The 13966-nt window shown below is 44.4% G+C and overlaps 1 protein-coding gene across 2 annotated transcripts in view; it reads right to left on the bottom strand.

Moving 5' to 3' along the window:
• gabbr2 (gamma-aminobutyric acid (GABA) B receptor, 2) overlaps nucleotides 1-13966 on the bottom strand; it is a 92305-nt gene that overhangs the window by 31233 nt on the left and 47106 nt on the right. For both annotated transcript variants that reach the window (XM_061665297.1, XM_061665296.1), the window contains exons 4-13: nucleotides 13520-13621; nucleotides 12300-12365; nucleotides 12025-12213; nucleotides 10886-11128; nucleotides 7427-7487; nucleotides 6301-6381; nucleotides 5212-5362; nucleotides 4597-4729; nucleotides 3270-3377; nucleotides 1379-1501 (exon numbers count right to left, since the gene is read on the bottom strand). In XM_061665297.1, coding sequence (XP_061521281.1) covers nucleotides 1379-1501; nucleotides 3270-3377; nucleotides 4597-4729; nucleotides 5212-5362; nucleotides 6301-6381; nucleotides 7427-7487; nucleotides 10886-11128; nucleotides 12025-12213; nucleotides 12300-12365; nucleotides 13520-13621 — 1257 coding nt within the window. The remainder of the gene's footprint in view (nucleotides 1-1378; nucleotides 1502-3269; nucleotides 3378-4596; nucleotides 4730-5211; nucleotides 5363-6300; nucleotides 6382-7426; nucleotides 7488-10885; nucleotides 11129-12024; nucleotides 12214-12299; nucleotides 12366-13519; nucleotides 13622-13966) is intronic.

Genomic DNA, 13966 nt, shown 5'->3' with positions numbered 1-13966 from the left:
ATGTTGGTTGTGCTTGACCTCGCTGGGCAGACTTAAAGACATTAGCGAGTAGCGGCATAAAAGGGAAATACATCTTTGTCTGCAGTCGCACAAATGAGCTCAGAGGAGCTGGAAAGTACCGTAACGGACATTGGGATACGGCGCGCAGCTACACCCTGTTATTGTCTCCGTCCCTTTGGGCTATATCTCACCGGAAGCACTAAAATAAACCTCCTAGCGGACTTTATTTATCACTTCACAAGATTCCTCCTTTAACTGAAGACGTGCTTGTCCAAACAAGCTGCCAGATAGCGTCCTTCTATACCCCCACAGGGTGTTGGCACCAATCAACAAACAGGATATAAGATGAAAAGAAGTTGCCCAGGAAATGTCAAATCGAAATTTTTATTGTAGAGACCTTCCAGTAACCCCGTGAGGTCAGCAATCATCTCAAGGCTCAAACCCCTCTGACGTTCGAGCTCCACTGTCTGTTAGCTGCTAGCAGCAGCCAAGTAAACGCGAACCTCTCCAGTCCAGTAACAGTAAATCTGTTTTTTTCCGATTTCTCTGATTTAGTAGTAATTAGCATGAAAAGTAACAGTAATTAGTGGGAAACTGACAAGACATTTGGAATTCAGTGAATGAAAAAAGCTAACTCGCTACACAGTTTATGCTTCATTTTCCACGATAGGATTTCTTACGGAAATCTCAGAAAATATTGCTGACTGATGCTGAGACTGTTTTCTGCAATAACTGTGCAAATTCCTCCTCAATTTTGAAAAAAAAATGCTGCTAATTGATGCTAATTTGACTATAAAATATGAATAAAAACAGCATTGTTTGCTTTGATTGGATAATCTTTCTCACTAAATTCTGACGGCTAACGTTGCAGAATGATGCTAAGAAGGCTAATAAGAGCATTGTCCACGAAGGTTGGTCGAGTTCTGACTAAACTCTGGTACCCAAAGCACTGCTGACTGATGCTTCGCCAACCTGAGATGACAAAGCTACGTTAGCATTTTAGCTATCGGGCGGTTGAGCAGTAAACAGGATCACAAGTTCATTTCTATTCTGCGCTACTCCAGCTAGAAAAACAAGGCCAAGCACTTTGTTGCCAGCAGGCCTTGCCAACGTCTCACATCCAAGCTGGCAAATGTCGGGCGGTGGGGGCGGGGATCAACGCCGGAAGTTGCAGCGGCTCACATCCCGGCCCAAAAATAATCAAGACAAAAAAAGCCAGATGGTATCGTAGCCTTGGGCTCACATCTTGTGTGCTTTTTTATTTTTTTTTGTATTCTGGGAATGTCCCACATCCCGGTGGAGGCAAACGCACGGACATGAATAAAAAGGACTGAACTCAGCCAACACGCAGAAATGTAACATCGGCATGTGCACCGACCTCCAGGCTGTATTCTTCCACGGTCCTCTTCAGTGGGTCCACAATCTGCCAGCAAATCAGGATGCACAAGTCGATCAACAGCATCCCGCCAACGATGATCAACAATTTCTGGTCCTTTATGATCTGCATGGGGGGACAACAAGAGTTTTATGAGCATTGCACCCAACAATCCCAATTATTGTCCAACCAGAGACCCGCTGGTACTCACAACCGCCTCATCAGCTGCTGATTAGCTGCAATCAACCACCGGCGAGGATGTGTGGAACGCCACACGCACCGCGAAACGCTAATGGCAACCTGCCAATGAGTCTCCTCCGAGATGTAAAGCAACAGCGTCAGATCACAACGCTCCTCTTTTGTACCGTGAACTTTCGCTGGGATGAAAGCCGCGGCCTGTTTGTGGTCATTATTTATAACGCCGTTTGACGGTATGGAAGCATCGCTCAAAGGAAAGGTCAGCCAGCCCGCGGTGGAAATAGCACAATCTAGAAGGTTGACTCGTCGACTGCTCGTGACTTCTTTTGTCCTGCACCAGGTAAACGTGACTGTGAAATGTCTGTAGTTTGAGCATGCATGCCACCACCTCTGTCCTCTTCGTTCCCAAAGTCCGCACTATTTTTTGGTCAAGCGTAGTATCTTAGTATAGCAGTATTGCAGTTATCACCTTACTTCTGAAATGAACCAAACTCTACAGCTTGGTGGAAATTGAGATTCCAGTCAGATGCGGCGAAATATTGCAGAACTAAGTACTGTAAATATTTTCACTGTTCGTCCGGCCTAATTAAAAATATTCAAAAAAACGACAAATCAGCTTTGATTGCGCCTCATTATGATCCCAAGAGTCCAAGAAAATCTCAGTTATAGTTCATTTTTCCTTGTTTTCGGGCATTCTCGCTCTCCTACCGGGGCCAGGTCTAGTTCCTTTTCCATATGCGCCACTTTGTCTGCGGCTCGCTTCCCGGCCTTCTCCCCCCCTACTGCCACTTCGCCCCGAATCCGTCCAACTCTTTGATCCATCCCTCTCATCCTGGCAGGCCACCCACACTTGCTCCAGAAAGCCGGCGAGTGGGAGCGAGAGACAGGGCAGGAGGGAGGGGTGGAGGGGTGGAGGGATGAAGGGAGGGGGCGGTTCTATAAATACAAAAAAGGCCAAGAACCGCTACTACAGTCTGCATCTCTTTTACATAACTCGGCCAATCAAAGTGATTGAATCTGATGGCTCAAAAGCTTTCAGCGGGCTTCACTGAAGTTATTTGGAGACTTTAAAGCACTCGTTGGGCATAAACTGATACGCCGTGTGGACAAAAGTATTGGGACGCCCCTTTGAATCCATCACAACCCGGTGTTGACTCCTTTAATCCCTTTAAAACTTGTTGTATATAATGGCTTGGATGGATGTATTCCATCATAGTTTGAAGTCGCACGTATCACCATTACAGCTTTCACAAGTGCCCCGAATAAACCGTCGTGTGTTTGTGTGTTTGGGGTCGGAAGGCGAAACAGATCAGACAAAACCATCGGCCGGGGAGATCCTTGCACGGAGTTTGTGTAGCGACGACCGCTGTTTTCTACGGTAGTTGATGGGGCGTGACTCACAAACTGTAATCCTCGGCCACGTAGAAAAGAGACGCCGAGAGAAGTATTCCCTGAGCATCTCTGCTGTCAGCTGCTTTGTCCGTATGATTGCCGTGCCTTCGTACAAGGACACGAAATGAGATTTAAGCTTTACAAAGTTGTCCTGGATATTATTTGACCAAGTTTAACTCTTACATTTTGGACTTTGTGGTAACCAGGGATAGAATCTTGTGACCGCCAATGGGAGCCAATCCCCCAGGAAAGACCCAAGCCGGGTCAAAATACACACACACAAACACAAAACCCTCTCTCATACCTTCTTCTTCATCTTAACATTCTTGAAGATGGCGTGCACCCTCCAGGTCTTGGCAAACATAGCACCGAACGCTGTTGTGTAGCCGACGATCAGGATCCACGTCCGAACCTATCGGGGCGCAAGAGAGGTGCCTAAATGAAGGTTATCTCAATAAAAATAAAGCTCGCAGCTACTTTTTGGGGGAGCAAATCCTCAAAATGGTCATTGAACTCTGACACAATTCTCTGCCCACATTAGATGCCTGTTGTGGAAAAATCTACTCGGTCTGATCGAAAATACCTGAAGCAAATTAGGACAAAGTTACTTGCGCAGTTTATTATCTTTGCAAAGCTGTCAGAAATTTTGACGGGGAGACATACAACATCTCAAAGGTCTGGCCCAGAGCTGGATTATTCTTTTTTTTCTCCATTAAGCGTTGTCCATTTGCCAAGGATAGCTACTTCCGATTGGGGTGAATTCCCTGGTATGGGTTTGAAATTTGCCCCAAATTTGCTGCTTCAACCTAAAATGGATGACTTCCTGTTGCATTTTGGGTCCCTGAGACTTTTTCATGCAACCTATGATGACAAAGACCCAATTTGTTGTCAATCTATGAAACCCGTGTCAGAGGCTAATATTTGCGAACTTTTCCTCCGCACCACCTGGTACTCGGGCCCTCGTGACGTCTCTGACGGGTATGAACATTTCCTTGAAGATGCCAAAATAGCGCTCTAAAAATGAACCACAAATAAGAAGAAAAAAAAAAGCTGTCAGGTTGCTTTCTCGTCTCTTATCTCGTAAGCACGGAGGCTGTCACACTGAGAGTAATTTGTCCTAATAAGAAGAAACAAAGCGTAGACCTCTCGCTCTGATTTGGCACCAGAGGATGCCGCTGATGTGTGTTTTAAAAGCGCAGAGTTTGAAAATAGCCTGACAGAGCTCGATATAGCCACACACACACTTTATTTACACCTGCACCATCCTACACAGCATTTTGAAGACAGAGTCCAGCCTGCGTCATTTTGCTGGTGTGGCAGAACACAACTTTATCGCGACACTGTAATATCACCTGAGGGCGGAGGTCGAATGTGCCGGCTAAAGATTCCCCCGCAGAGATAGTCGCTCTGTTTCCATTCGTCACATTAAAGCTGTTTATCGTATCTAAATCTAGTGCCATTAACACCTCGAATCTACCTCGTCTCGCGGCTCGTTTGACTTTTATACTATATATTTATACTCAACCTGCCCCGGGTAAATATCTTCGCTTGAGGATTCAAAGGATGCGAGTAGTGTATTAAATAACGAAGGCATCCATTCAAACGAGAAAGTCTGCGGAGAGGAAACTTACGGTGCAGAGCGTCTCAAACTCCTTGTCGGACACGAAGCCGCCGTCCAGTCCGAAGAGGAAGATGGAGGCGTAGGACAGCATACCGCCCAGGATGATCAGGTTGTTCATGTAGGGACTGGACATCTTGATCAGTCTGCACCACGACAAGCGCGACTTTCAGCGTGATCCTGGCATACAAACTACTGTCCCACGCACGATACGATATCATTGCCATATTTTGACAATGATGACAATGACAGGTATCACGATGCAGAAATTGCGCAATACTCAACATGCAGGAAGAATCACGGTAGGTGTAAAAACATGCATGCTAGGTTAATTGAAGACTCCAAATTGCCCGTAGGTGTGACTGTGCGTGCGATTGGTTGTTTGTTTCTATGTGCCCTGCGACCGGCTGGCGACCGGTTCAGGGTGTACCCCGCCTCCCGCCCGAAGATATATATATAGCAATCATGGTACAAACTGCATGCGTTTGTATATTTCTAATCTATTGAAGATTTAATCAAACTGAATGTAAACCGAACTATTGCAAAGCGAGATGTTTTCTTTTGTTGTTTTTTTTTTGCCGTTACCATTACGACCCTACTTTGTGTTATTCTTTCAATGTTCGGTCACCTGTGGTTTCTGTTCTTGATGTTGAAAAAGAGAAACGCCCCGGCCATGAGCATGCCCAAGATGGTGATGGTGGACAGGATGCTGTAAAGCGGGACGTTGATGTGCCGCCGCTGCAGACGCACAAACGTCCGATCTTTGGGCGGTTCCACTCCTGACGGGAAGAAGAAGGGTTCCAATTAATTGAATAAAATGGCCAAGTTGTGCTCTCTTCTCTGCTCCTTTATCTTCCCAACCGCAAACTAGCGACCAGGCTATTCCACAGCCATTTCCTGTTTCCTCCTCACGCATCGTCTCAGCACGGCGGTCAAATTATTGCGGCGGGAGGCTGCGCTTTCTTATCTCCAGCTCTATTCTCCTCTGGCAGCGGCCAATCGATGGCGGCGGAATCGTCTAACACATCTCCGTTTACCGTGGAAATGCTTTCGACGCCGCCGTCCGGCACTTTCTCAATGTGGGAGCGTGGGCGCAAGTGAACAAAATAAAATTGTTTCGGTAAATAATTTGGTTTCAGTGTTGGTACAATGGGAAAAAGATGGGTATCAGGGGCACAAATAAATAAATCAATCCGCAGATAACCTCTCTTTTTGTTTGTTTTTGGGTAGTATTGCTAATGAATTCGTGAAATAACCAACAAACAGCGTCGAAGAAGTAAGAAATTAAGAAAGAGCATAACATAATTCTTATTTGTTTGTCAGTTACTTGGCTACTTCTCGGCTCGTGGAGGATAACGGAGGACGTTCCGGAAGGATGGGTGGAGCCATTTAGACTCATGTCGAAAAAAATAAAAAATTCGTCACCCCTGTAGAAGGTTTCATTCAATTTGGTTTTGTCGTTTATTTTTTGGTTTGTAAAAGTGTAAAAAGTGGGGGAAAAAAATAAAAAATCATATCTTGTCAAATGTATTTTTTTATTGTTAAATAGCTACTTCTTGGATTTTAGACAATAACGTGAGATGTTATGAACAAATAGCAACGCCGGTTTTCATGATGGGTAGTGGACATTCATTTTACCTAAGCATGCTAACGAACAAATACGCGGTAATCCTGGCAAAAGTGGAAAAATGTTTGTTTGTTTGTTTGTTTTGTGTACCTTGGAAGCGGATGGAGTTGTTGATGAGGTCCAGCACGTCCGCGATGGCGTTGTACTCGCCCACCTTCACTTCCAGGCCCTCTGTTACCAAAAACAACAACATTTATTAACATCCGATAAACTTTATGGCATCAAAATACAGCCTTCAACAGAATACATCCAAAGCACATTAGTAATATGACAAAACATCCCTAACACAGATAATAAAGCACTCGGCAACGGCTATCACTTAAGGATGGGAAGATGCACTTTAATATGTTTTTTAATATGCTTTTCCCCTTTACGCCGTTTCAATTATACGTTTATTTCACCTCGAGGAGAGCCGGCGGGCGATAAAGAGAAGATAGGGGCAAAGGAAGCCAAGGACAGGTGGAGGAAAAAAAAAACAAAAAGCATTTTTTTTTAAAAACGCGTTGCGGTTCTGCTCAAACAGATCAGAATGTTTTTGCAGAACGACTTTGTGACAGAAGGCAGCGATTAGAATTATTATTATTGTTTAAAATTAGATTAAAGAAAGTATGATTCCAGCTAGTTAAAAATAAAAAAAATAATAAAATAAAAGTATTTTCTGCTTTGCATTGAATTTCCTTGACTTGTTCGTCAGAAACCAGGAGAATGATGACACACTTCGTTAGGGCCTGCCGTTTTGGTTGGCGTGAGCAAAAAGGCTCAAGTGCGAGATCAAAGACGATTCAAGTGGGAATTGCTATGAAATCGTCTTGCTAGAAAATTGCACATCCCCCCCGTACACATCAGATTGTTTTTTGTAGGGAATTTCGGTAAGACTCACCTGCTCACAGAGTTTACATGCTTCGCTAGGTGCTGCTGTTTTAACTCTGTATCGTCTGTATTTTGAACCTAACATTTTCCGTTTTTTTTTCCCTCCCTAAAATCCTCTCTTTTTCCGTGAAGCTTTTTCCCGAGCTCACTTGGTGCCGATCCAAGCACATCGTCCGCAACAGACCCCACAAACTTCAGCGGGTAAACGGCTTTACAGCAACTGTAGAACCTCCGCAACAAAGACGCCGTTGGGTAAATCTACGTCGTGAGCGTGCGGGATGCGTTTCATGTTTTCTTTTTTTTTTCAATTTGGCTTCTGACATGCCGTAGTAGGTTGTCTTTGTACCTTGAAACTGGTTGAATTTAATGGTGCCCATCCGCTCACCATTGCGGAACATGACTTGGCCCTGGAAGAAAGACAAACGACAACAACAGCAACATAAATCACATGAGCATTACAGTTCATAAACATGTTAACAGCACTTTGTGGTAACTGGAGCAGTTTCAGCTTGGCATGCCGCAGCTCATTTGATTTGTTTCACCGTATTAGGAAACGGGATAGGGTTAGCCCGCCACTTGCGATACATTTGTTTCTAGCTTTTTCTCTTCTAAAGTAATCAGCAGTTCAGCACCGGTTTTGAAAGCAAAGCACAGAAAATGAGCTTTTTGTTAAAAGAAACATGTCAAGCAGAACAGCAACTGACACTAATATTTTTTGACTTTTCTGACCCCTCAAATTATAAAACAACAAAAACAAGATTGAGAAATTACTTTTGCTGAAAAATATAGTTTATTTAAAGATGTACAACTAAAACAAAAAACAAGCCGTGAGCGACGCTAACTCAGCGCGTGGCTCGAGTTGAACGTCAGTGGCTTTTTTACATGCCGTTTGTCATCCACTCCAAGAACTGCGTCATCTTTTCTCACGCACACGACACGCACTTTCGACAAACTACTGCGACACATACTCTGTTTGTGAGCGAGTGCCCTAAAGGCGTCGTACTTCCAACGTGTTGGCATTTCTCTCCCGCATAATCGACGTGACGAGTTGAGATTCACCCTCTAATCTTGGTCTTCTACTCGAAAGCTCTGCTGATCCCAAATCCAAAGCGATGCAACGTCGCCATCTACTGGTGTCTGTTGGTCAGTACTATGGTTTACAAAGCTGAATTTCACAGACAAGCTGGACGAGACCCTCTTCCACGCCTACCAGTTGAAAAACGTACCTGACCAATATTATTATAATAGTCACTGGCGGTAATATATCTCATGCCGGCGTATCGAAACTGCATCTGGGACCGATAACGATACGGCACAATATCGCTTCACATTTCCTCACCGTTACGCTGACAATCAAACCAAAGCTGCTTCAGTCCAAACAGCGTTCAAACGTCAATTCCTTATGTTAGCATTTGGCTAAAGTGATCCGCCCCCTCGCCCCAAAAAAAGTCTTTGATTGAAGCAGGGAGGGAACAAGATAAGCACTTTTAAGCCGCAGAGCCGACAAAGTAGACAAAAGCAATTGAGCTTCGCGGCATTATCGTCTCATGTCGTCCAATCAATTTGGCCTCTGTGGCTTCATCTCGCCTCCCCCTCGCTCTCTCGCCTTCTCCATCTTCGCCTTTCCTCCATCTTCCTCCACCAATGCAGGACCGTCATCTTTGATGCGTGTGCGTGAGTGTGTGTGTACTTAATGGGTGACACACATTGTGCAACAGGGTTTGCATACGACATCACGAAGCATGGTGCACAAAATATGTGACACGCCAGCAGGGACGCATTTTTGGTGTTGGCTCCTTGTACATTCACATACACATAAGTAAAAATGTTTGGTTTTTTTAAACCCCAAACAATGTTCAATAAGTGGGGATAACCTGCCAATAAGCATTTTCGGGATTGGTTTACCTAAAAAAAAAAAAAAAAAAAAATGGGAAGAAAAAATAAAATGAAATAAAATCCACAAATGGGCCAATCCACGTTGACGGTAATTGCAAAAGTGTTTGTCCATCCACTTACACACAAAACGTAAAAATGCTTGTCCATTCACACACACACACACACAACGTAAATATCTAGCAGCTCATTAAACGTCACCTTCGAGCACCTGCTGTGCAAACAGGCCCTTGCCTGCATGACTCAGCAATTGACTTCCCCCCCACCATCCCTCCGTCCCTTAACATCAGCGAAAGGGCGCCAGCAAACCTCCATTTCAACCCCCCCCCCCCGTTCCCCTCCGTTTTCAGCACATACGCTCGCTGTGCTATCAAAACAAGGCGCTGACTCACACCTCGCTAATTACAGTAAAATGGCGGCGCTCCTCGGAAATAATTAACACACATACACAAACACGCGTTAAAAGGAATGTTTGCGGTCACGCCTCAGTGACCGCAAATCAAAGAAAACACGCGTGTCATGGCAATCACAACCTTGCTTAACACCGCCCACCACCCGAGACCCCCCAAGCGGGTGTAGACATCATCCTGCGGTTCCGACAGGGGGAGTATCTCAATACTGCAGAGTGGTCGCCATTGTCTTCTCATGGGATATATGTGTGTGTTTGACACCACCAGAAGAAGAAGGCTTCAAATAAAGAGCCAGAATTTGGAGTTTTTCCCGGTTGTGTAACAGTGGCTTCTTTTTTTTTTTTTTTTTAAGAGAAAGTGTCATAAAAGATGCAGGCAGCGTGCTGGTGGTGGTGGCATGAGATTGCCTTCCCCTGTCTGCTGGCTCGTGTGTGTACGTGTGTGCGTGTGGGTGGATGTAAGGCTTGTGCGTGCAGGGTAACATTTGTTTAATCTCATTTCACAGATGCTTTCAAGAGAACACCTATTATTACCCTCGTAGCATTGCCGCAAGTCATTGTATTGGCACTACTCCTTTTTGGCATCTGAAGTTGTGAGGGGGTATCAAAAACAAAAACAAACAAAAAAAACTTTTGGGTACCCTTATGTTGGGGTAGCAACTGCAGTGGTAGGTAGACAGACACGCTTCAGTCTGTACAAAGCGTTCAGCATCATCAGGAGATATCCCGGTTTTTACCTTTAAGATGCTACGTTGCTACGTGCTAGGATCGCCTACGTACATGCGTAGGTTTTAAGCCCCCAGTGAAGTTCAACGTATCAGGTGGAGTAGCTCGCTTGCTAGTATGGAAGAAGCCTGCTAACTAACTAACAGACTACGACGTAGCCTTCGAAATAACAAACCTAAAGTAGCCTGTACGCAAATAAATGAACAAACAAGGACGGAATCCGCTAACTAACAAACCAGGAAGCACCTAGCTAAAAGGGAACTAGTCTGCCCACCAAGAAAAGCTCACTGGCTCTCAACCTACGAAGTAGCCTGCTATCTAACTAACAGACAAACTGCGACGTAGCCGACGAACAGACGACGCGGGTTAGAATAGTTTTCTAGCTTATAAAATAGACAAACCAGGAAGTAGCCAGCTAAAAGCTAAACCGACAAGTAGCCTGCTAACTACTAAACCGACACCCTAACCAGGAATTAGCCTGCTAACTAATAAAGAAAAAAATAAAAGAAACAATGAAGCTCACTGCTAACAGACAAAATCAGGAAGTATCATGCTAACTTAAAAAAAAAAAAAAAAAAAAAGGAAGTAGCTTGCTAACAAACAACTACAAACATACAAACCAGGAAATAACCTGCAAGCAATTTAATACATAAAGCAGGAAGAAGCCTGCTAGGTAATAAATATTCTCTGTAAACCTTTTGTACTAATGAACGCACACAGCAGCTGACGTTTTCGCGTATGCACACGGGCACGTTTTCACGAATTATTCGGACTCACCGTGACGCCGAAGAAGTTGGTTTCGTTCATGACGTCCAGCACCATCTTTCCCACCTCGTGGTCGTCCACGGTGAAGTTGCGGTGCCCGCTCTGCCGCTGCTTGACGCGCAGCAGGTCCATGACGCGGGTCAGGGTCTTGGCGATGACCCAGATGCCGTCGTAGGCGAAGCCGTGGAACTTGCTGGGTTCCACGCCCTTCTGACGTAGCTCGCGGCTGTACTCGCGCTCGTACTCCTTCGGGGTCTGAAATGGGACAAACAGTTTTAATACAAATAGGGCTATCACTATTGAATATTTTTTATCATCAATCATTCTATCGATTTCCACGGTGTATCGAATAATTGGATAAAGATATAGTTAGAAATATAGATATAGTTGTAATAATAAATAAAGAAATTGTAGATTCATCAAATTGTTTCACCTCTCAATACAAACAAGGAAGTAGCCTCCTAACTATGAAACGACAAAAACAAATAAGGACATGCTAATAGACAAACCAGGTAGTAGTTTTCTAGTTAACCAACACATGAACCACAAAGTAGCTTGCTACAACTGTCAAATTTAGCCAGGAACTAGTCTGCTAACAAACAAACAAACAAACAAACAAACTAGGATGTAACCTTCTAACTAATAAACAAACCACAAAAGTATTTTGCTCAAAAACAAATAAACCAGGAAGTGGCCTGCTAGCTAACAAACTAAAAAAAACTAATTCGGCAAGATGTAGTCTGCTAATAGAGGGGCAAACCAAGAAATAACCTGCTGACTTAAAATAATAATAATAATAAATAAAGTACCATGTAGCCTGTTAACAAACAAACAAACCTGGAAATAGCCTGATAACTCACGTACTAAAAAACTAACTAGGCTAGGATGTAGCCTGCTAACAGAAGTAGCTTGCTACCTAAATAACAGACAACCGGGAAGTAGCCTGCTAGCTACAAAAGTACAGAAACAAAGCAGCTTACCAGCAGACAAAATATAACAAACCACTTCACGGTTCAACTCTCCTGTGCTCTTTTTTTGGTCTTGCAGTCACAATTATCAACACCGTAAATACCAACCAAATATCATCACGACGCTTGGCTGCATTTGTTCTTCGTGTATTTTTTGTTTTTCACACTGGGAAGCGGGCTCACCCTTCCGGAGATGCCCTTAATCTGCCTGGCGCTGAGGGGCTCAAAGTCCACGCTGATGTAGCCCTCCATGGCGGCCAGCAGCTTCTTGGTGGTGCAGTTGGTGCTGTTGGCCTGCTCCCACCAGTTGCCCTGGTACCAGCCAGGAATGATCCACTGGTATTTGCTGCCAAACATGTTCAGGTTGTACGCCTGCAAAGGTGAGTAAGGGGAGGAGAAGCGTTCAGGTGCGGTCGTGCGGGCCGCCGGTGTCCCGCACGGGGGGGGAGACCACTTACGCAGCAGAAGACTTTGGAAGCCAGGTTCTCGTCAAACTGGCCGATGATGATCCTCACGTCGTTGTCCTAAAAATAATCAATATCGGCATAAGCGTCACTTAGTGGCTGTGATTTTTTTGTTTGTTCGGGCTACGCCAGGAGCCGAACCTGCTGCAGACGCCGTTCTCCAGACCGTTACTTTTGAACTTTTGCCCTGGTTCTATTTTCTGTAATTCTTATGTTAGTTGATAAATCGAGAACGGATCAAAAACCCTAAACCAACTTTGAAGCCCTAATTTGTAACCATAAAAACCCTGACCATGTCTTGAAATCTTGAAGCGCTACTTTAAAAACCTTAACCCTTGCTTGAATTCAAATACGAAACCCTAACGTTTGAAACTTGAAAACAAGCTGGAAAGGCTACGTTGAAACCCTGACTTAAAACCCTATCTAAAGCTTGAAACCCCAATTTCAAACCCGAACCCAGGCTTGAAACCCGAATTTGAAACTCAAAAACATTCTTGAAATCCTACTTCAAAACCCAAACCTTTGCTTGAAACCCCAACCCTATCCTAAAAACCCTACTTTGAGATCCTAAACCAGACTAGAAACTCTAATTTGAAACCCTAACTAAAAGACCAACTTTGAAAGTCAAAACTAGGCTTGAAACCCTTCTCTTGCCCCTCCATCTCCTGCACAATCCTGTCCACGTACGCTATTACGCGAGTCAGGAATCCTCCCCGGGGCGACGGCCACCATATGTCACTCGGAGCGACTCATCTCTCGGGTCTTCTTCGTTCCGAAGTCCTCGAGGCGACCGGACGCGCGTACACTGCCCAGATTACACATCGATTCGATACGCTTCAATTCGGACGCATTATGATAACAGATGACATTAAGATTAAGACCTTCTTATTGCTGAGGCGCAGTGGATAAGGGGAGACATTGAATGAGCCGCTGGAAGGAATCAAACACGGCGTTTCTGTTATTAGAGCTGAAATATAAAATATTTGTCATATTCAAATGCCCCGAACATGTGTCAAAGCCTAATTTGGAACCCGAAGGCCGGCAAAGGCCTGTCGAACATCCATTAGTTCGCTCCAACTGGTCTCTGAAGAGCCTTTAAGACTCGCTTACTATCCCGCAGCTCCTTTCGAGACGATTGTGACGAATTATTCATGCCGGCGGTTTTATTTCAGCGGGCGTCAAACACTCGCTAATAACAATTTACCGGAACTCACCTTTAGTTTCTTGACGTTGACGCAGGGGTCGTTGGAGAAACTCTCGGTGTCCGCGATATGGATGTCGGCCTTCTCCAGCTCGCTGGTGAGGTCGTTCCTCACCTGAGGGATCAGATTTTTAAAAAACAGTTGAATCCGGACCAGATTTGGATTTAACTAACTAAACTTCAACTGCAGTTTACTGAGGAGCTGGGACCGGTATATCCGCATAGAAGTATTATACTGCCCCCAGGTGGCCAAGGCGCGCACACTAGAAGGAGCAGCACAATGGCCATTGAATGGAGCAACAACTGTTTTTCTTTACATTCATTAAAAAGATCAAACTTAGGTATAATTTCCATAATCATGCAATTTACAAAACAAAACATGACATTGAACAAATACAGTAAATAATAACAACAATAAATTAAAATTCTTCCAGTAATGGAATTTCCCAAGAGTGTCCTG

The sequence above is a fragment of the Phycodurus eques genome, chromosome 20 (genome assembly GCF_024500275.1).
Source record: "Phycodurus eques isolate BA_2022a chromosome 20, UOR_Pequ_1.1, whole genome shotgun sequence".
Taxonomy (NCBI): Eukaryota; Metazoa; Chordata; class Actinopteri; order Syngnathiformes; family Syngnathidae; genus Phycodurus; species Phycodurus eques.
Note: the sequence above shows the minus strand (reverse complement) of the source record. Positions and strands in the feature narration are given on the sequence as shown.